The 21,737-nt window shown below is 49.4% G+C and overlaps 1 protein-coding gene across 2 annotated transcripts in view; it reads left to right on the top strand.

Moving 5' to 3' along the window:
- RUNX2 (RUNX family transcription factor 2) overlaps positions 1-21,737 on the top strand; it is a 358,942-nt gene that overhangs the window by 303,347 nt on the left and 33,858 nt on the right. Inside the window, exon 6 of one of the 2 annotated variants that reach the window (XM_060110996.1) lies at positions 15,675-16,878. The exons of the other annotated variant lie outside the window; for it this stretch is intronic. Coding sequence (XP_059966979.1) covers positions 15,675-16,264 — 590 coding nt within the window. The 3' untranslated portion in view covers positions 16,265-16,878. Of the gene's footprint in view, positions 1-15,674; positions 16,879-21,737 lie in introns of those variants that run through there. 2 annotated transcript variants of the gene reach the window in all.

Here is a 21,737-nt window from a genome sequence, read left to right as displayed (position 1 = left end):
GTAAGAGTTGTATTTAAAAGAGTCATCACGGCTCACTGCCAGATCTGGACTTTTCTAGGCTTTGCAATGCTTTTGTCGCCCTGATGCTGGTACTGCTGGTGATGAATAGCTGAGGGCTCTGGCTTTTTATGAGGGCCTCTGGTGGAAAGAATAGCTTTGGATATTCCCTCACTATCCCAGGCTGAAACACAAAGGCCGGAGCAAATCCGTCATTTGCCAAAGGGCTTCTTCCTCCTGTAATTGTCAAAAGTTCTGGACGATGAGGCATTTCTATTCTTCTGGCTTGAAGGAAGGCAGAGGCGTTGGTCTTTAATGAGCATATTGGCCTGTGCATGATCCTTGCTGGCTGCTGTACATCATTCACGAGAGGAGCTGATGTCTACTGAAGCATTGACCAAAGGAATGCCAGTTCCTTGAAATATTCCTCCAAAGACGGGGTTTTGAGGTTAAGCAGATTTGGAAAACCCTGAATTCTACATTTCTTGTGGATGATCGCCATGCCCTTTACTGTGTTAAGATGCCGAAAAGTCCTGTTTAACTTTGTTCAGCTCCGAATGTTCCAGCATTTCTACGTCATGGAACTGAATTTTCATGGCACTCCATTTAACAGGCCTTGGGAAATGTAAAGTAAAACACAATAAAAGAGAGCAGGGCTTCCCTGGTGGCACAGTGGTTGAGAGTCCGCCTGCCGACGCAGGGGACGCGGGTTTGTGCCCCGGTCCGGGAAGATCCCACATGCCACGGAGCGGCTGGGCCCGTGAGCCATGGTGGCTGGGCCTGAGCGTCTGGAGCCTATGCTCCGCAACAGGAGAGGCCACAACAGTGAGAGGCCTGCGTAACGCAAAAAAAAAAAAAAAAAAAAGAGTAAAACATAGATAAGGAAGACACAAGTAAATACTATTTTTCCCAAAGCACACGGGATTGGGAGAGGAGATTTTATATACAGATACAACACGGGATTTAACTTGTGATGTTTTTCTGATTTGGTTTTTATTTCCATAGGGATGAGTGAAACACTGTTGGTGTAATGGCCTATATGGGGAAAGAATCTAAAAAAGAGTAGATACATGTATATGTATAACTGATTCACTTTGCTGTACACCTGAAACTAACATAACATTGTAAATCAACTATACTCCAACAAAAAAATAAAAATAAAAATAAAAAAACCCCAAAAAGGCCACTGTTGAGGGGCTGCTGTATGGCTGTAGATGGCACAGTCCCTACTCTTGTCTTGTTGAGGTGGCAATACACACACATGCGCACAAACACGCACACACACACGCGCCCCACCAGGGTAACTAACTCTCCCTGTGAGGAGGGTGGGCTCTGGGAGGTGAGAAGCTGGGGCAGGTGAAGGAGAGAAAGGCAGGAGGGGTGACAGAGAGGACCCAGGGGCAGGAGGAAGGTGCCTGGTTCTGTCCTGTCCCCAGGCTTAGGAAGTGTGGTGTGGCAGCCTCTCTGGAGCCGTGATCAGAGCCAGCCAGTGAAGGGTCAGCCTTGCCCTTCTCTGGAAACACCGCCTTTCCTGCAGTGAGGCCGGGAAGGCGCCTCTCATCGGAGGAGTGGCTCTCATTTGTCCAGTGAGCCTCACGCTGAGGGCGGAGGGTGGAGGGCAGAGGAAACGTGACTCTGGCTGCTTTTTGTCACCTGGGACTGTCTTGTGCCCGAATCTCTGTGGCCTCAGGACTGGCGGGGGTGAATGGAGAGAGGCCATGTCGGTGGCCCTGATCTGGGATGTTTCTGTGTGTCCAGAAGAGAGGGTGACACATGCAGGCATGCCCGGCGGCCAGCCAGCACCTGTTGAGGACACAGCTGCGGCCAGGGCCGGGGGCGTTCTTGGCCGCTGTCTCACGGCTGCCCTAGCAGCTGCCTGGGTGTTTTCCCACATTCCACATGGGATGCTGAGGTCGGGAAGCCCTGAGTAGGGAAGAGCCTCCTCGGGGACAGCAGGGCCCTCCTCCATCACCGCCCAGTGGCCCACACTCCCCAGGAGGCACCAGGCTCCATTTCAGAGAGTGCCAGTTCAGGAGGACGAAGCAAATTTTACAGCCAAGAATTCAGAGTCAAATTCGTTTCAATTTATCGAAACGTACGACATGTTGAAAACGGGGTGCAAAGGGAAGCACAGGCAAAGGAGAGGCAGGGATGAGAGACAAAGAGAAAAGAGCAAGATGGGAGGGGGCCCGTCTCCAACCAGCTGGCTCCTCGTCTGATAAGCCACATTAGGAGAGAGAAGGTTTTGGCTGCGTGAAGAAGAAAAAAAGCAGGAGTAGAACTAGAATTTATTAAAAGGTAAAGAAGAGCAGGCCAAGAGATGACTTAAAGGCTTTCTGAACCCCTCAGAGCTCATGGTCCTTGTTCCAAGTCATGTAAGACACGGGGGTGGGGGCAGGTTGGGTGGCGGGAGGGCCAGAGCACATGACCGCCGAGTGGAATTCCACCCTGGAACCGTATTTTCTTCTCTCAAGTAACTTCTTTAATCCAAGGACCTTAAAACACTTGACAAATTTGCAAGGATTCCACCTCATCTCCTGCCTGTGGGAGGGAAGAGTGTTGTTTTGCTCATTTTGTATAGAGGGGAACCACAGCACGATGGGGCGGAGTTGGAAGAAACATGTTTCCAGGGCCTGCCAGTAAGAGAGGCTGGGCCCGGGCTCAGAGAAATCCCGGCTCCCCCAGTGCCCACCCCGGGGCCGCATCTCAGCAAGCAAACTACAAAAAAGATGGCAGATGGTCGGCTAGGAAAAGGAAAGGTTCTATTAGTGTAAAAAAATAAATTATAAATATATATATATAGTTATAATAAAAATAATTTAAAATAAATCTCTAAAATATCTACAATATATAATAAAAAAATTTAAATTTAGAAATCATAGTTCAGTAAGATTTGATTCCTTCTTACCCAATGGCTTCATTTAATTCTCTTGTTTTGCCTTCACAAGTCAGTGAAAAGACAGCAATTCAGAAAAACAGTTTTTTCCAGAACGAGAAGAAAACCAAAGAGTTGTCTCTTTGGATGGTGGTGAGAAGACAGGAAGAGAAGGGAGGGGGGTTGGGGGAAGGAGAAGAAATGGGGGTGGGGAGAGGAAAGTTACCTTCTTCACCTTGGTTGAAAGAGCCCCAGACAATATTTATCTTCCATTTACCTCAGAAGATCAGAAGGTGTAGGAGCTCTGAGAGCTTTTGCTTCAAACTGGGATTTTCCTCCCCAAATTCGACTTTCTACAACCGAGGATGCTCTTCCTGGGGGTCTAAGGAGGGAAAGGGGCTACGTAGGCAGAGGGGGTACGAGGTGCCTCATTTTCCTCAATGTCTGGGTAACTCCCCTAGGGTCTGCGCTTCGTTTTCTGCATTTGAAAGAGAGGCACTCGGCCCTACTAGGACGGTTAGAAATTCTCTGCTCTATTTATAAAAGGCTTAATCTTCTTTGGTCCCAAGGTGGGGTCTTAATACACCCTAAGGATGGTGATTCCTTGCTGTTTGCATAGCATATGACAGTTTGCAAAATGCTTCCACACACGTTCCCAAGAAGCCCGAGTGAGGCCAGGCTCCACAAACATTTAGCAGTCTCGTTTTAACACTCCATTCGTATTAATTAATTGAAGTGTAGTTGATTTACAGCGTTACTTTAGTTTCAGGTGTACAGCATAGTCATTCAATATTTTCATAGATTATACTCCATTAAAAGTTATTACAGGGGCTTCCCTGGTGGCGCAGTGGTTGAGAGTCCGCCTGCCGATGCAGGGGACACGGGTTCGTGCCCTGGTCCGGGAAGATCCCACATGCCGCGGAGCGGCTGGGCCCGTGAGCCATGGCCACTGAGCCTGTGCGTCCGGAGCCTGTGCTCCGCAATGGGAGAGGCCACAACAGTGAGACGCCCGCGTACTGCAAAAAAAAAAAAAAAAAAAAGTCATTACAAGATAACAGCTGTAATTTCCTGTGATATACAATACATCCTTATTGTTTATCTGCCTTATCCATAGTAGTTTGTTATCCCTTATTCCCCTACTCCTAATTTGTCCTTCCCCCTTTTCTTTCCCTTTTGATAACCACTAGTTTGTTCACTATATCTGTGAATCTGTTCCTATTTTGCATATACACTCATTTGTATTATTGTTTAGATTCCACATAGAAGTGATATCACAGAGTATTTGTCTTTCTCTGTCAGACTTATTTCACTCAGCATAATACGCTCCACCTCCATCCATGTTGCTACAGATGGCAAAATTTCATTCTTTTTAATGGCTGTGTAGTATTCCCTTCATTTTAATTCCAGGATCTTTTGTCATTGATCTGAGCACTTCCCCCCCAAACTCTGGGGGTGGGGGGATTATAAACCATCACTAGCAGATACTGGTTGTAGCTGGTCTCCACTGGGAAGTGATATCCAGTCCTGGCAGTCAGATAATTCGCATGCAAAATTATAATTAATCTGTTTTGTTTGGCTATTTCAGATTGGTTGTCAACATCAATAAATTTGAGCGGATAAATCTACCTGCCTACCTAGTCCGGTTCACTTGGACCTTTCAGGGGATGTTCTAGGATCTTGCCAGGACTTTGTAAATCTGAGCAATCTCCTCCTCTCTCCTCCACGGCTGTTCTCATCCGCCCCCTGCCCCATTTTCTAAATACCTGAAACGTAAAGACCAACAAACATCATACAAAAGAGCTTAACTCTGCAAAGGAAGTCAACTGCATCAATACAGATCTTTCCGTACTTCTAGAGAATATTAATATCCTGATAAAATATAGTTCCATATCTCCTCTAATTTGGAGGCAATATGGAAGGAGAGTTGGGGGGAAGGTGGGGGGGTCTTATGGATTTTCGTCCTCAGTTACTCAGCTGGCAGATGCTTTTCACGGTGTTCCAGAAGGCAGGGGAGCCACTGCAAGGCACACCATGTGTCACAGTGCCTCACATTGACTCATGGCCAGATCTTGAGAAAAATTCACAGAAGTCAGGAAATTCCGAGAGAATGCTCTCATTTCACCCTCTGCTGACCCTGTAGTGAAAGCGTAGGTAGGGTCAGGCTGGAGGACGTTTTTAGAAAGGGAAAAATCAAAGCACTTCTGTTGCTCTTGCATGCCTGGGGCAGGCCTGGCTGAAGATGCAACATCAGCCTTCAGCCCCAGTGCCCTGGGGGAGCCAGAGCTGGTCTGTTTCTTCTTTTTTAAAAAAATAAATTAATTAATTTATTTATTTATTTATTAATGGCTGCATTGGTTTTTCGTTGCTGCGCATAGGCTTTCTCTAGTTGCGGTGGGTGGGGGCTACTCTTCGTTGCGGTGTGCAGGTTTCTCATTGTGGTGGCTTCTCTTGTTGCAGAGCACGGGCTCTAGGCACGTGGGCTTCAGTAGTTGAGGCACGTGGGCCTAGTAGTTGTGGCTCCCGGGCTCTAGAACGCAGGCTCCATGGTTGTGGCGCACAGGCTTAGTTGCTTCGCATTATGTGGGATCTTCCCGGACCAGGGCTCGAACCCATGTCCCCTGCCTTGGAAGGCGGATTCTTAACCACTGCGCCACCAGGGAAGTCCCTGTTTCTTCATTCTTGACTTTTATTTTTGCAGGAGATTCCACCCCACCCATCCTTGGCTTTGTTTCCCCTGGGGGAACAGCATCTTTCTTTCTGGGTAGAGTAAGATGCCCAAGACCTCCCCTTCCAATGCACAGGGCCAAGTTTAGAGTTGGGGCTGCTCATTTGAGCTTTGTGTGTAATTGAGCCTGGCACAATTGAACCAGGCACAAGCCTGGTTATCATTAGGAGGGCTGGCATGGAATGAAGGAAAGGGAGAGCTCGGACCTAAATTAGAAGAGCTTCCTAAGGAGAGACACAGTGGCACGGCTGGGTGATCTAATCTCCAGGGAATTCTCAAGAGAAAGGATCAAGTATTAAAAGTGTCCGGATGGGGCAGTGAGAGAACTCACAGGGCCATTTCTTGGGGTCATTTGCTTCTATGTGCAGGGGGTGGGGTGGGGGAACTGTGGAAATAGGTGACAGACACCAGAGGCGTCAGACGTTAAGAGCGAGGCTGTGCTCCCAGGGCTGCATGGAATGCTGAGAAAAACAGGGTAATCCACTTAATAGACGTTTACCAAGCGTGTCCAGAGCTGGCATTGCCACTTAGGTCCAGAGGACTGCGAAGGGTCCCTTTCCTCTGTTCTGCCATTGACTCAGGGAACACCCTTGTTGAGAACCTGGCTGCTTACGGCTTTGGGAAATGGGACCATCACCCCTCCCTCCTCTGCAGGTGGGATGCTCCACTGCTTCTTTACTTCCTGTGGGTCAACAGCGTGGCAAGGAGGCATCGGAACAAGCCAAGGAGGCTTCCTGCTTGAGGTGCTGTACCTGCTGAGCTGGTGAGTGGACACGCGTGTGTCCACCTGCCCTACCCCAGGGGTCCTGGAGCCTGGTTGTGTGAAGAGGGCCCAGGCGAGCCCCGTGCTGCGGGCACAGCGTTGCTCCCGCCCAGCTGTCCTGGCCTCTCCGTCCGCCTGTTGACTTGCGTCAAGGAGCTGGCAGCGCGGGGCCCCAGTGATCCCCAGCGCCGCCCCCCCCACCCCGCCAGACCGTCTCTCCTCCCCGCATTCCTGGTGGCGTCCCAGCTCCGGGTGACCCCAGGTTCTAATATTCTTGGGTTGGTTCAGACTACCCAGCTGGCGGCGCTCCGGGCTCCTGGCCTTGTTAAAGCCAGAATGCCGTCTTTTACAGCCTGGCTCTTTCCATGAAGTTCATCAAGCAGCCCGCGGGGTTTTTTGTTTGTTTGTTTGTTTTGCAAGCAAGATGGCCCCTTTGGTTAGCTCTGTTGTTGGGGTGTGGGATAGGGGCGGGGAGCCTGGGCTGCAGTAGGGCCTGGTCTGGGCTGTGCGATTGTTATTTTTTTAAATGATAGTTTTAAAAAATAAAGTTCAAAGGTGAGTGCCCTTCCAAGAGGAAGGATTAAATGGGTGGATTTGGAAATCTTTCAACCCTGCAGGCATTGCTAGGGAACATAATCTATTTTGCATTTTTCTTCGTGAGCCAAAGTCGGTTATGGTGTGGGAATCGCTTTTGCATTCTGTCTCTCCCTTTCTCCATGCTACAAACATATTCATGCCAAGGAATATACAGGTTGTATAAACATCTCTTCAAAAAATCACATAAAGATATTATATATAGTCACATAGGTCTCCTTCCAAATGGGTGTGCTCATAAAGACACATAGAGATATCCCTCACACCCTATACGCAAAAAACGGCCAATTTAGACGTTGGCAGAGCAGTTCTGTCTGAGTAGAAAAGCTTGGCTCTGCGCTTAACAAACAATCCCATAAAACCCACGCTCGCTTTTATTGAATATTGACGCATGAACGGCCCAGGGTGGACAACTTGAACCAGGGTAGAAGGCAGCCTTCACTGTATTGTCCATAAAGGGTGGCAGGAAAGTCTCTTCTTGCTGAAATTCAATCCATTCCTAGAAAAAAAATTTTGCTTCTAATACTGGTTGGCTGGACTTCACGCTTGTGTCTCTTTCTGCCGTAGTATCATTTTAGCTCCTTGAACAGCCAAGAGGTTCCTTTTACATTTGGTCTTCCTGCCTCCAGCCTCACCCCGAGTTCAGCCTCCACAAGGCCGGCTGCCAGAGTAATCTCTTAAAAATGCAAATCAAATCTATCACTCTCCTGCCTAAAATCCTTCAGTGGCTCCCCTCTGCCTGCTCAAGCTCAAATTCCTTACCTTAGCAGACCAGCCGCTCAGCTCTCCATCTTTGTTACCTAGTAAGTCATTTCATGCAAGTCTCCCAGCCCTGGGCACCCTACACTTCAGCTCTTTCAAATTGTCTTTCAGGCCACAATCCCCAAGCCTCATATAACTCCCTCCACCTGGAATGAGCCCCAGGGTATGAGTGGGACAGTGACAGCATCTTTTGGGCAGGGCGAGGGGGACAGAAAACTGATGTGGGGGAATGAGGGTAGTCCTTTCAACTAGGGTGTCCAGAAGAGGCCGCTGGAAAAGGTGAACTTGAGCAAAGGCTGAAGGTGGTGACAGACTGAGCCATGGGGATGTTCGAGGGGGGAAGCATGCCGGGCAGAGCAGCAAGTGCAAAGGCCCTGAGGTCGAAAGGTGTCTGATACCTTCAAGAAATGGTTGGGGCAGAGTGAACGAGGAAGGGGTGGGGCAGCTAGGGGCCGGGCTGAGGACCTGAGGCTCTTGAACTGAAACAATCCCCACTTTTTCTCGGTGGCCAGTGGTGCTAGTGAGAAAGGGGGACCCTGAGGAGCCAGCAGCTTGGCTGCGAAATGCTTGGAGGGTTGACATCACTTTGCTTCCGAAAGTAGAATGAGTCTAAAAGTAGATCTAAAAGCGTCAGACTCCAGACTTTCCTTTCTTCTAACCTATGTCCACAGACTCAACAAAACTGTTTTAGAACTTTTCACCCTGCTGATTGAAAATGGAACAGTCTTTAATGATGCAGTAATGTTTAGGTCCAGAGCTGGGTAAAGGGTCCTCATGCTTAGGGGAGACTTCGGGGTGTTTACATCTGATCTATAATGTTCTCAACAGTCATTTATTTACCAGTTTTTCTTATTCCTGTTTTACAAACCGTCCCAGAAAGTTCGTACATAGACCTTCCTTCAAGTGTATGGATAAAATTGTGAATTACTGTCACACCTCCCCCACCTGTTTTTTTTTTTTATTGTGGTAAAATATATACAGTGTACATTCACTATTTTACCCATTTTTAAGTGTACAGTTCTGTGGCCTTAAGTACCTTCCCATTATTGGGTAACCCTCCCCCATCATCCATCTCCTGGAATGTCCTCATCCTCCCCAACTGGAAGTCTGCACTCATTAAACACTAACTTTCTACTCCTCCTCCCCTCAACCCTGGCAACCCCCATCCTCCTTTCTGCCTCTATGAATCTGACTGCCCCAGGAACCTCATCCAAGAGAAATCATATAATATTTTGTGTATCCGCTTTTGGGACTGGCTTGTTTCACTTAGCATAATGTGAAGCATTATCCGTGTAGCAAGTATCAAAATTTCCTTCCTTTTTAAGGTTGAGTGATGTTCCATTATATCAATATCACATTTTGTGTATCCATCCATCCATGGCCACGTGTGCTGCATCCACCTTTTGGCCAATGTGAATAATCCTGCCATGAGCATGGGCGGATAGACCCCTTCTGTCACTTCCTTTTCTCCCGTCTTTAAAAAGGACTCTTCGTGCAGGAGAAGCTTTTGGCTGCTCAAATCAGTCTCTGGATGCCCTTCTGCCTTCCCAGCTGCTTTTTTACTAAGTTGATTGATGATGAACACCCCTTCTCATTAGCACAGCCCTCAGCCACTAGGAAATTAGAGGCTTGGATAATCCACACGGAAGTAAAAGGGTGATGACTTTTCCCATGTCATCCTTGGGAAGTCACTAATGCTGCTGGAAGCAGAGACTAAGGATTTCCTCAGGGCTGGGCCGTCTGATCTTCAGAGGGTGGCTCCTCAGAGGCAGGGACTCCAGTGAATGGGCGATGTTCTGGGAGAGACCTCAGGCACATCCTGGCCAGGGCTACTGGGCATCTCTTCAGACGTCCTGGTCCATTGGCTGTAGCAGAGCCTGGATGAAGCCATAGCCATGGTTTCAGAGGCCCTGGGCCAGCCCATTCTACTCAGTAGCTATAGACTGCACTGCTGCTCTCCAACAGCTGGCCTAAACAGTACTTGCACTTGAACAAAAAAGTTGCAAATTGCAAAAGAAATTTACATGACGCAAGTTCACACGCTTTCAAAATGGAGGAGGCCCAGATATGAGAGAGAATGGAATCAACATGAATGGCATGGGGGTCAGCCAGATACAGATCAGGTCTCGGTGGCTGTGGGCTTTGTCTAAGCTATGCAAATTCTGGGAGCCTCAGTTTCTCCGTTTGAAAATGGGAAGAAGGCCACTGTTGGGACTAAATAAGAAAACGTATGAAAGTTGCTTTGGTCTAATAACCCTAGCTGCGTATTAGTGTTATCTTATAAAATGGGTGCTTTTGAAATATAAGATGCCTGGGCACCATCCCCAGAGATCGTGATTTAATTGGCTGGGGCAACTGTAGTGTTTATAAAGTTCCCCAAGTGATTTTAATGTGCAGTCAAGGTGACAAATCATCAGCCTAGAGTGTAGCAGACCCTCCACAATTGTTAGCTCTCCTTCTCATCCCTTGTCTCATCCCTGCAAACTCCAGAAAGCATGTGCCCTCCTTCACACACAATAGCCTTTGGCATTAGCTGCCTGGATTCCTATCCTGGCTCTGTGACAGTGAGCTGGGTACTTCACATAACAGAGCCTCAGTTTCCTACACAAGAAAATGGGATTAAAAACAGAATCCACATCATGGTCTTCCATGAAGATTAGAAGAGAGAATTTAGCATGTGGCTTGGAGATAGCACTCGGTCAATGTTGGCTGTTTTTAGGAGCAGTCAGTGTCAAGTCAGGAATCTCATGGTCTGTACTGCAGCTGGCCCTTCTCACCCCCTCCAGAGACACCAGCCCTTCTCTCCCCTGCCAGGCTGTCCTGCTCTGGCTCTCCTGCTGAGCCACGTTCCTGGGAGATGCCTGGGGAGAACTTGGGATCACATTGAGTCAGAGGTATTTGTAGGCGTGACTCACCAGGTCTTAAAACCAGAAGATTGCCCTGTGGGTCTCATGACGTTTCTGGAAAATAAAAGGAGTGAATATTATTGGGTTTAGTTCATCCGACACTCACCCTCCCTTTTGTGTGCCGGGGGTTCTGAAAGAAGCAGGCAGTGGCCCAGCCAAGTCTGAACCATCAAAGGCCAGGGCCTGGCTGCACTGCTGAGAGATGTTGCTTCTCCCCCAGACAGGTTTCATCCTTTTCCCACAGACTTCTGCTTCTCTGGTTCCCTGCCCAAAGCTACCCTGTTTCTCCTCCCTCCAGGCTCCTGGGAAAATGTTCCCACGGGCTGCCTCTGCTGAGGTGTGTCAGAGCTGAGCTATGCTGCATGGCTGGGTGTGGACTGGGAAGGGGCCACCCAGGCTCCAGAGCACAAGAAAGGGAAAGTTCCCCTTCTGCAGCCAGAATTTCTGGAACCTTGCACTGAAGCAGCAGCCAGGAGTGCACCCATTTCTCTGATGCCTTTTCCCCCACCTCCTGCATCCCTGCTGATAGTAAATCCTAATGTTTCTGGGTCCCAGCTGTCTCTAGAAGCTGTCTACTTCTCTGCATCTCTAGCTACCACCCTAGCAAAAGCCACTGTCATTTTGTAATTTCTCACCTGCAACGGCAACCTCCTAACTTGTGTCCCCGGCTTCTATTCTGTCTACTTCTTGCCCAATGCAGCCAGGTGAACTTTTCAAAATACAAAACTGATCATATCACACATGCACACACATACAAACACACACACATGTTTAAGGCATTTTCAAAGCTTTCCATCGCTCATAGAATAATGACAAACCCCCTTAATAAATTCCGCAAAGCCATGTTTATCAGGATTTGGATTGGCTGTGAGTGACAGAAAACCCAATTTAACAGGAGTTTGAATAGATAAGATTTTATTTTCTCATACAAAAAGGCTACAGTTGAGCCAGCTAGAATTTGTATAGCAGTTCCTTAAAATTCTCAGGGACTCAGTTCTCTGCTCTATAATCCTTAGCATGTGGTTTCTACCTCATGGTCCAAAGGGGCTGCTTGAGCACCAGCCATTGCAACCAAAACCCAGACACAGGAACAAAGAATTGTACATAGCACTTCTACTGACATTTTTCTGCCCAGAATTTAGTGACATGGCTAGAGCTAGTTGGAAGAGAGGCTAGAAAATGTAATCTTTATTCTAAGTGGTCATGGACCAGCTGAAAAGGAGGAAGAAAATGGGTATTGAGCAATACTGGCAGTGTTTATCATACACTCCATCTCCTGACCCCTGCTCTCCTTTTTGAGCTTCATCTCACCTCACACTTCTTTCCCCTGGTTCTCTCCACTCCCAGCAAACTGGCTTTCTCTGGAAGTCCCACATATTTGCAGCACTCCCTTCTGCCTCAGGCCCTTGCTCATGCATCAACATTCTCCCCTCTTCCTACTTAACTACTCATCCTTACTCCACTCCAACAGCATTTCCTCAGGGAATCTTCCTTGATTAGGTCAAACCCTCCGTTTTCTTTTAGATGCTTATAGCATGTAGATTGTATCACTGTTGCAATTACACATTTGTTTATGCAATTATTTGATTATTTTCTGCCTCCACAGTGAGGTCAGGATTTAGGTCTGGCTTTGTACACTGTGGAACATTCTGCTGGGCATATTATAGGTGCTCAATAAATATTTGTTGAATGACTTAATGAATAAATGTAGCTATTATCTTATATAAAAAAGAGGCTAAGACTCAGCAAACAATTTTCCTGGGCAAATGGTGGAGGGTGGCCAGGAGGGCTGGGGAGACACAATAGAGCCAGGGGAGAGTTCTAAATGATTCATTCAAATCCAGTAAGCTTTTGGGTGTGGTAGAGGAAGCACTGACCTGGAACTCAGGAGCCCTGTCTTCTGGTCTCAGCTCAGCCACCAGTAGCTGGACCACTGCCTGGAGCCAGTGAGAATTGATCAGATGCTGGATATACTTTGAAGGCAGAGGCTATAAGCACTGCTGGCGGATTGGACGTGGGGAGTAAGGGGAAGAGATGGGTCAAGGGTTTGTCCTGGGTGTTTGGCTAAACAAAGGGAAGGTCACTTACTGAGAAGGGGAAGGTAGCAAGAGGGGCAGGTTTTAGGGGATGATCTGAAGGGTTTATTTGCAAACGAATCGCAGGTTCCTGTAGCCAGCTGCACACTTCACCTCTTCCACAGGCGTCCCCCAGGGAAAGCCTAGGCCCAGGCAGGTGGGTTTAAGTGGTGGTGACAGGGAATGCCAAGTGGGTTTAAAAAAAGATAGAAAAGGTCAGCCGTTCAAGGTACATAGATACCAGCCAAGCAATGATTCAGCCTGACTCAGCAATAGGATTTAACAGAAAGTACTCAGAAGACCTTGACTTACAGGCTTGGGAGGAAGCAGTCACTTTCTGCTAAAGGTCAGTGACAAGGGAAGGCATGTTCATGCATGGTCACTGCAGAAATCTTTGAAGTTTTAGTTTAAACAGCAATGAAGGGGTTTCCTCTTTAAGAAACCTTCAGTCCTCCCTAAGCCAGTGCTCACTGGTTCAAGGCTTTGCTGGAAACCCATCAAACTAACAGCAGGATAGGCCACCTCTCTTATTCCTCTGATAGCTAGGCGAGGTCATCAGCATCATTACTATTACTATCTTCATGATCATATGAGGCTTCTAGGTTGTTCCTCTACCCCTGGTTACTCGAGTTTCTATGATTGTGAACCCTAAGCTTTATTGCCAACCTTGTATATTTGGTCTACACCTTTGCTCTGCATGGTGTGGTCCCCAGACCAGCGGCATCCACATGACCTGGGAGCTGGCTAGAAATGCAGAGTCTCTGGCCCCAGTCCTGACCTGCCAAACCACAACCTGCCCTTTAACAATGTCCCAGGGGAATGGCCTGCACATGAAAATTCAGGAAACACTGTGCTAGAACATTTTGTGTACTTGCCTCTATCTCATTTTCCTGGTTAGACTTCTATTCGATTAAATATAACAGCCTTGGGCTTCCCTGGTGGCGCAGTGGTTGAGAGTCTACCTGCCGATGCAGGGGACTCTGGTTCGTTCACCGGTCCAGAAAGATCCCACATGCCGCGGAGCGGCTGGGCCCATGAGCCGTGGCCGCGGAGCCTGCGCGTCCAGAGCCTGTGCTCTGCAATGGGAGAGGCCACAAGAGTGAGAGGCCTGCGTACCGCCAAAAAAAAAAAAAATATATATATATATATAAAACAGCCTCTTGTCTGCTATGCGTGAAGCTTATTAACATCGTTCTCAAGCAAAAGCAGAGCCAACAGTTTGTAGGGTTTCTCTTTGATTCTTTTCAACTCATGAGGGTTATGTGCCCAGAAGTGTCTGAGATTCGTGGTTAACAAAAGAAGAGCCTCACAGAAACCGGAGGAACTTAAGTTCTGGTGGAAGAGAGGCAGTTCTGTGAAAGCCAGTAGCAGAAAGTGCCCATGCAATCTCCATCAGAGGAGTTTTCAGGCACACGGGTGGCTGTCAACTGCGGTCCCCGAGGAGCCACTGCTTCTCTGCTCCCATCAGACCAAATTCACAACCACACCGACTGGACATTGGAACATCTGGGACCAGTGAGTACTGCGAGAATGCGGTTGGGTTGAAGTCAGGATGAGGGAACAAGTTCTCGCCAGATGATTGCTCTGAGTCTCCGCAAGACTCAACTCCCAAATGAAGGAACAGCTCACCCAAGAGGGGCAGCGAGAACACACATGTTCACAAGCAACGGGGAACGTGTTTACTCACTGGCTCTGTCATCACGTCATTCTCCCACCCACATCCCCCCCCCCCAAGATAACAGGCCGAGGTCATAGAGCAAGTTCTGCCTTTGAAAGGCTTGGAACCCCTCAAGGGCAGGGCATAAAGGTGGTCACCCGAACTGCCAATGAGGGGAGCCAAGAGCAGACACTCCAGCTGGAACTGGGAGCAAGCCTGCGGAGACCGGGCTCCAGTAAAACTCAGAACCACTTCCAGGGTGAGCACGAGCCGTCTACCCAAAGGCGGGAACAGGGAGGCCGAAACAGCTGAGGTCATTGGCATTGAGGTGGATCCTTTGATCTGAGATTGGTACACCTTGCTGCCGTACCCAGTTGCAAAGAGCTGCTGCCCACTTTCTACGTGGGGACCCAGGGGATTAGGGGAGAACTCACAGCAGGAGGCTTATAGAGTCTTTGAGTGCGGCCCCCTGTGAACTTAGACCCGTGCTTCAAGTTGAAGACTTTTTTTTTTTTTTTTTTTTTTTTTTTGCGGTATGCGGGCCTCTCACTGTCGTGGCCTCTCCCGTTGCGGAGCGCAGGCTCCGGACGCGCAGGCTCAGAGGCCATGGCTCACGGGCCCAGCCGCTCCGCAGCATGTGGGATCTTCCCGGACCGGGGCACGAACCCGTGTCCCCCACATTGGCAGGCGGACTCTCAACCACTGCCCCACCAGGGAAGCCCCAAGCTGAAGACTTTTGAAGGCAGGTTGATCAGTCCTGGTTGGGACCCAGGGGTCACTGGGATAGGAAACCAAGTCCTCAAGGGGAGAAGGGTCTGGCCCAAGGTTCCATGGCATTTTCTGGCAGAGTGGGAAACAGCGCTGAGATCTGGCTCCTGGCCCCAAACTCTTTCAACTTCCTCCTGAGAGCCTGGCTTTGCTGGGACAGCGGAGAGAGCCCTCTGCTTAACACACTTCTGCTTCTGAGGAGGGTGGAGGGGTCCTCCTTTCACAGCCTTGACCTACTGTCCTTGGCAAGACTGCCTGCGAACAGGCTGCGACTTCCGCCCCCGCCTGGAACTCCCTCGCTGTCTTCCCAGCAGTGCCCCTCTCTAGACCTCAGTAGAAAGCCTTACCCACCAGGCTGCCTTGCTGGACTCCATGGTCTCCCCTGCCTATGGATTCCCGTGCTCCTGAGACCCACTCTTCCGTATCGGATCTAGGGGTAGAAAATAAGTTTCCACCTTCTAACTCAGTTCCTTTATACCTAGCATGGAGCCGGGCATACAGCTGGCACTCAATAAATGCCCGAGTGACCCTTTCTCGTTTCCTCCTTGACAGATTCAGAGCCCAGCACCTTGGACTCCCAGTCCTCGACCACCTTGTTCCTCTCCTCCGAGGAGCCAGGGCCCTCCACCACCGCCCTTCCTTCTCCCTCGTCGTCCTGCGAGCCCCAGGCGTTCTCCCCGGGGCCCTCGGTGCTACCCCCGCTGCTGCCGCCGCTTCCCGCCGCCCCTGCGCCTCCCGCCTCGGGCTCGGGCGCCCCCCGGCGCGCCGGCCTCTACTCGGTGGTCGCCTCCTCCCCGGAGGGGGCCCCGCGCCTCGTCGACTGGCTGCCCGGCTGCCCCTCGACCACCCCTCCCGGCGTCCGCGGGGATGAGCGTGATCGGCCGGCTACCTGCGCCCCGCGCCCGGGTGCAGCGGGCAGGGAGGAGGGCGCGGAGGACCCGGGCGCTTACCCGCCGCCCTGCGCCCGGCCCGCCGCCGCCGCCGCCGCCACCGCGACCTTAGAAGCCAACGTCGGGGACATCCTGGTGGAGTTGCGGACGATGAATGGCCACCTGGACGTCATAGCGAGGGCCCTCACCAAACTGGCCTCGTCCCTGGGGCCACAGCCGCAGCCGCCGCCGGATGCCCCGGATGGCAACTGATGGAGCTGCCCCCGGACTGTGTATCCGAGCCGCGCAGTAAAGGGATCCAGAATGCACCAGGCATCCCTGCCTGTGTCACCCCTGAGCCTGGCAAACCCAGCAGAGGACGGAATTACTCTGCTCAACCTACTTATGGAAAGGAATGGACCTCCCCTCGCATTTCAATCTGATATGATGGTGTCTTCACACTCTCTGCCGTGCCAGGCTCTTTCTCAGCTCTCTCCCACCTGCCCCACTCCTGGGAGCTCTCCCGGCCCTTCAGATGTCCTTCTCTTGTTTTGGAGAAGGCCTTGAGCTCCTGGCAGGACAAGTGCCCGAAGATTGTGGTGGGACCCTGGGCAAGATGCTCAGAGAACCATCCTTTCCCGGCCCACATGGGTGACTTCTGAGTCCCGTGGAGGGAAGGCAAGTGAGAAGCATGTTACAAAAGCATTAGTTCAAGGGCAGCTCCAGTATTCCTTTCTTGAGTTGTTGATGTGGTATCTGATTTCTGGTGACTTTAACACATTTCTTTAAAAAATATTTTTGGGAAAAGAAGTTTATTTTTTCTCATTATAACCACATTTCAAGAGGTTTGGAAAATAGAGAAGTGAGAAAAACCTGATGTATTTGGAGAAGGGGGTTATTTAAGTCTTTCTTATGAATAAGAAAGTATTTTGTGTAATAAACAAGATTTTTATATGTACTTTCTGGGTGTTGGCCTTTCGGTGCCACATTTCTTCCTTCCCCTGCTCCTTCTGTTCTCAGTTACCTATCCCAGCCTTACTTTACTCCTTGAGTCTTATTTCAACTTTTCTCGTGCTTGTGAAGAATAAGCTTTTAAAGATTGTCATGGTTCTTTTCTAAAGCTCCCAGACCTCCCTAAATTCGGTAAATCCACCCTTTTTCTCTGGATTGGAGCAGAAACCGATTCACTGGCCAACAAGGAGGAAGCCAGCACCCCTGGCCTTTCCTCCTAGATGCCGGTAACACCATCCTTCCCAGCTGTGACAAACAAACATGTCTCCAGACTTTGCCAGTGTCCCCTGGTGGAGACCTAGATGGAATTTCAGAAATCTGGAGGAACCTATGCCCTTCAGGATCTGACTTCCCATGAGGAAGAGGGCCCTTCTCGCCTTCCTGATTGAATTAGAATTTTAATTAAGTGTGCTCATTTGCCAGAAGCAAATTTACTGCTCTCTTTCCAGAAACAAACCAAGCCTTGGAAACCACATTGCACAGAGTAAAACCCCACCTCGAGCATTTGCAGGGCGCACAGCTGGTAAGCTGCCTGGTTTCTGCAGTTTCTGGCACCCCCCAGAGCTTCTCAGACTTTGGCATGGAGAGCTTATGATGCAGGTTCTGCTTCGGCGGCTCCGGGGTGGGCCTGGGACTCTGCATTTCAAATCAGCATCAGGGGATGCTGATGCCACTTGCCCAAGACGCATTTTGTGTAGTAGTGAGTAGGGGTTTGTCTGCTCTGGGATTCCTGCTAGTTGCATTGCCACTGTTCCCCAGAAACTGCTGTTTGTCTTTGCCCCTGCAGAGGCCTGGATTCCTCAACCTTTAAACTTTCAAAGCAGCTCGTTGGGGGACTTTTCTTTTTAAAGCCAGGGTCTATTAAGTCTAACCACCCACTTCTAAAAAAGCTTCAGTGGAGTTCAAACTAGTTCCAGCAAGCATTTATTGGATATCTACAATGCTGATGCCCTGGGGGACACAAAGATGAATAGAATAAAGGCCCTGCCTTCCAGGGGTTCCCAGCCCAGTGTCCCACAAAGAGAGGGATTATCAATCCCAGCATGTAAACAATTTGAAGCAGCAGGAAGTGGTGAGAATGGCAGTCACAGGAGGCCAGGCTTCTTGAGGTTTGACTTTGGGACAGTTATTTAATCCCTCTGAGCCTCAGTCTTCTGATCTGTGTCAAATGGGGCTGATGGCATCTGCCTATCAGAATCAGACATGGACACGATGGCAGCTTTGCACTCCTGAAAGTGCAGTCCAAATGCCTTTTTATGGTCAGCGGGCATTTTTACTTCCTCTCTCCTGGGTCCTAAGTCAGGAGGCCCCGGGTGGAGTGAGAATCACACACTCAGGTCTGAGTTGCCTTCCGGCTCTGAGGGACTAACCCCTTCACTTTTTCAGGAAGAGAATCTATGGCCCAAAGGGACCAGCCTTTGTTCTGCTCTTTAGAGGAAGAAGCAGCTAAACTGGAATGCCAGTGCCACACCTGAGGGCATCAGCTTCTGGTTTTTACTCATTTGAACAGTCTTTTGTTTTCATTTTAACTGACTTCTTTTGTGTGAGATTAAAAACAGCAACAAAAAACGAAATCTTTCAAGAACAAAGAGGGGCTGGTATATAAATCCTAAATTTAGATACAGGGACTGAATCATTTGATCAGAATCCCCATATACATTTATATATTTATATTTCTATGTATGAGATTGAGATTGAGGATATCAGAGGAAGGAACCGACATAACACTGATTCCATCTGGGCAGACCAGAGAAAAGTCTGAGCTCCCGTCCTGGGTGAGTGGGGCCTCAGAGACTGGGCCTGGTTTAGGGTTTTTGAAGATGGGGCTGAATGAAGGAGGTTAGAAGTTAGGATGGCCTTCATCTTGCAGAAGGTACAGCCAGGGGAAATTTGACAGTTTCTGGGGTGGAGGATGGGGGGTGGGATGGAACTGGGTTCAAACAAAATATCAGTTTGAAGATGCTGGACAGAAAAAAGGAAATCTAGTTTTGTAGATTTTTTTTTTTTTTTGCCACACGGCTTGCAGGATCTTAGTTCCCCAACCAGGGATTGAAACCAGGCCCTTGGCAGTGAAAGTGTGGAGTCCTAACCACTGGACCACCAGGGAATTCCCTAGTCTTGTAGATTCTAGATTGCAACTTCCCTCCGATATCTGTCCTGATACCTGTTTTTCCCAAGGCTTAGGGTGTCGTTCAGATGGGCATATCATGAGACAAGCACACGATGGTTCAAGGTGGCAAGCTGAAGGCAAGCATAAGACCTATGGCGGAGGAGAGCAGGCTTCAGCCAAGGAAGGATTTACCAGCAGTTACCGGACTCAACTGTGTGAGGTAGTGAGGGCCCTGTTGTAGGAGGGCACCAAGCAGAGACTGGATGGGGAGCAGCTGGTGCTTCAGCAGAAGGGATTCTCTACTCGGTGGGGCAGTGATTTAAGGACTCTTTCACTCTAACTTTGAAGTAATTCTTGGCTCTTCCCTATCTCTCATGCCTATATCCAATCCAAAAGCACATCACATTGGTTCTACCTTCTAGAGAGTTCCATGATCCAGCCACTTCTCACCACCTCCATTGTTACTACCTGGTCCAAACCACTCTATCCTTTCTCACCTGAGTTATTGCAATTGGCTCCTAAATGGGCTCCCTGCTCCCTCTCCATTCTCACAGAGCAGCCAGGGTGGTCTTTTAAAAATATTTCTGACTAGGTTATTCTTCTGCACAAGACTCTCAGTGGCTTTCATCTCACTCAGAGTAAGAGCCAAAGTTTTACATAATCTGGTCTCCTGTTACCTGCCTGACCTCATCTCTTATGGCTCTCCTGCTCTCTGGTCACCCACGCCTCCTTGCTGCCTCTCCCGTGTACCAGGCACATTCCTATCTCAGGGCCTTTGCACTGCCTATTTCTTCAGCCTGGACCACTCTTTCCCAGATATATCACACGGCTTGCTCCCTCACCTCCTTCAGGTCGTGGCTCAAGCATCACTATCCTTTTAAAAGTTGTAATCCGCTCCCTAACCATCAGCCTCCACTCCCTAGACGCATTTCTTTTTCTCCTTTCTTGCTTTTTTGCCTCGCACCAATATCCACCTTACCCAGTATATGTCTTACTTTATTTTTTGTTCTTAGAATGTCAGCTTCCCGTGAGGGAAGAAATTTTTGTCTGTTTTGTTCACTGCTGTCTTCCCAGCACACTGCCTTTAAAAAAACAAAGTGTTTTGTAAAAGGGACCTGTCAATTGTTGTAACAATTCAGACAACACAGAGGAGAACAAAGAAGAGTATAAAACTCACCCCAAATTCCACCCCCAAGAGATAACTGCTGTCAGTATTCTGGCAACTACTATATGAAACATCTGTGTTTCAATAGAAACACATACATGTGTGTCCAATTCTACAGATGGACAGTATGTCTGCTGCTCTGTAGCCTGTTTTGTTTGTTAACTTGATAATAGATGATGAAAGTCTTTCTATTTAAAAAATAGACGTTATATATGAAGCAAGATTTACTTAGCCCGTTTTCTATTTGTGCTTCCAGATTTTTCACAATCGTAAGCAGTCCTGTAATGACCGTGTCTGGGGATACATGTTTTGTCTCTTCTGTGACTATGTTGTTCATGTAAATTCCTGGAGGTGTAATTGTGGAGTCAAAGGCATACGTTCCTACTTCTTGCTTTAGGCTGTTGCTGTGGCTTCATCAAAGTTCCAAAAGGGGAAGTGAGTGGATGGCAGGAGGAACACGGGGACCTTGGGGTGGTTCCATCCAGGAAACTGGAAAAAGGGGGAAATAGAAACAAGTCTGCCTTCTGAAGGCTGAACTTTAAAGTCAGCATGTGGGGGGCCAGACAGAGGTGTGCCACCACCCTGAAGATGTGAATCTTGGATGGTCACTCGACCAGTGAGTTAGTCTGGGTCTGGTCAGGAAACAGAGGCCATCTGGGTTCTGCACACAGAGGGGACTCATTCAGGAATCGGGAGCAAGGGTGTTGGAAGGCTGGAGGAGTGTGGAGGGGAAGGTGGGTACCCCAAGAGGAGTGACTGCAGGAAAGCGCTACCAGCCCTGGGCTGGAGATGCCAAGGGGACTCGGGACCAGTGTGATGCCAAGGTCTCGGCGGTAGAGCTGAGCTGCTTCAGCAGGAACCCAGGAGCGACCCTGCCAGGCTGCAGCCCCTGCCACCATCATCCTCGGCTGTCACTAGTGCTGTCGCTACTGCCTGACACCCGCCACCGGGGGCCATGGGGGAGGAAGGGAGAGAGTTGCTTCACCCCGCCTCCCGCCTTCCCTGTCAGAACCTAGCTGGGGGCCCACTGGAGGGAGTCTGGGAGGTGCAGTTTGTGGGGCTTCAGCCCTTATGACACAGGGCAGAGCAAAGAAGAGCAGGAATGCAGCTGACAACAAATAAGCAAGTGACAGTCCCAGCAGGAACTCGCGGCGAAGTAGGTGTATCTGAAGAAAGCAGCTCTCTATCCGAGAGTGGAATGGATCGGCCATGGGCACACCCAAGAGCAGGCACCAGGGAGACCACGTGGGCAGTGCCTGTGCCAGCAGATGAGTGCTTCCTTGACCCTCTGGACCCTGCCAAGACCTCACAGAAGGCACCCTGGGTCTCTTATCTGAGGCCACTCAACTGGCCAGAGTGTGGCAATGAGATACTGTCCCCAGGAGATGGCCTCGCTGCCAGGTGCAGACGGGCTGGCTTTCTGAGCCTTCTTGGTGGGCTGTTAGGCTCTGGACAATTGT

The sequence above is a fragment of the Mesoplodon densirostris genome, chromosome 10, assembly GCF_025265405.1.
Source record: "Mesoplodon densirostris isolate mMesDen1 chromosome 10, mMesDen1 primary haplotype, whole genome shotgun sequence".
NCBI classification, from domain to species: Eukaryota; Metazoa; Chordata; class Mammalia; order Artiodactyla; family Ziphiidae; genus Mesoplodon; species Mesoplodon densirostris.
This window is presented reverse-complemented; position numbering and strand designations above follow the sequence as displayed.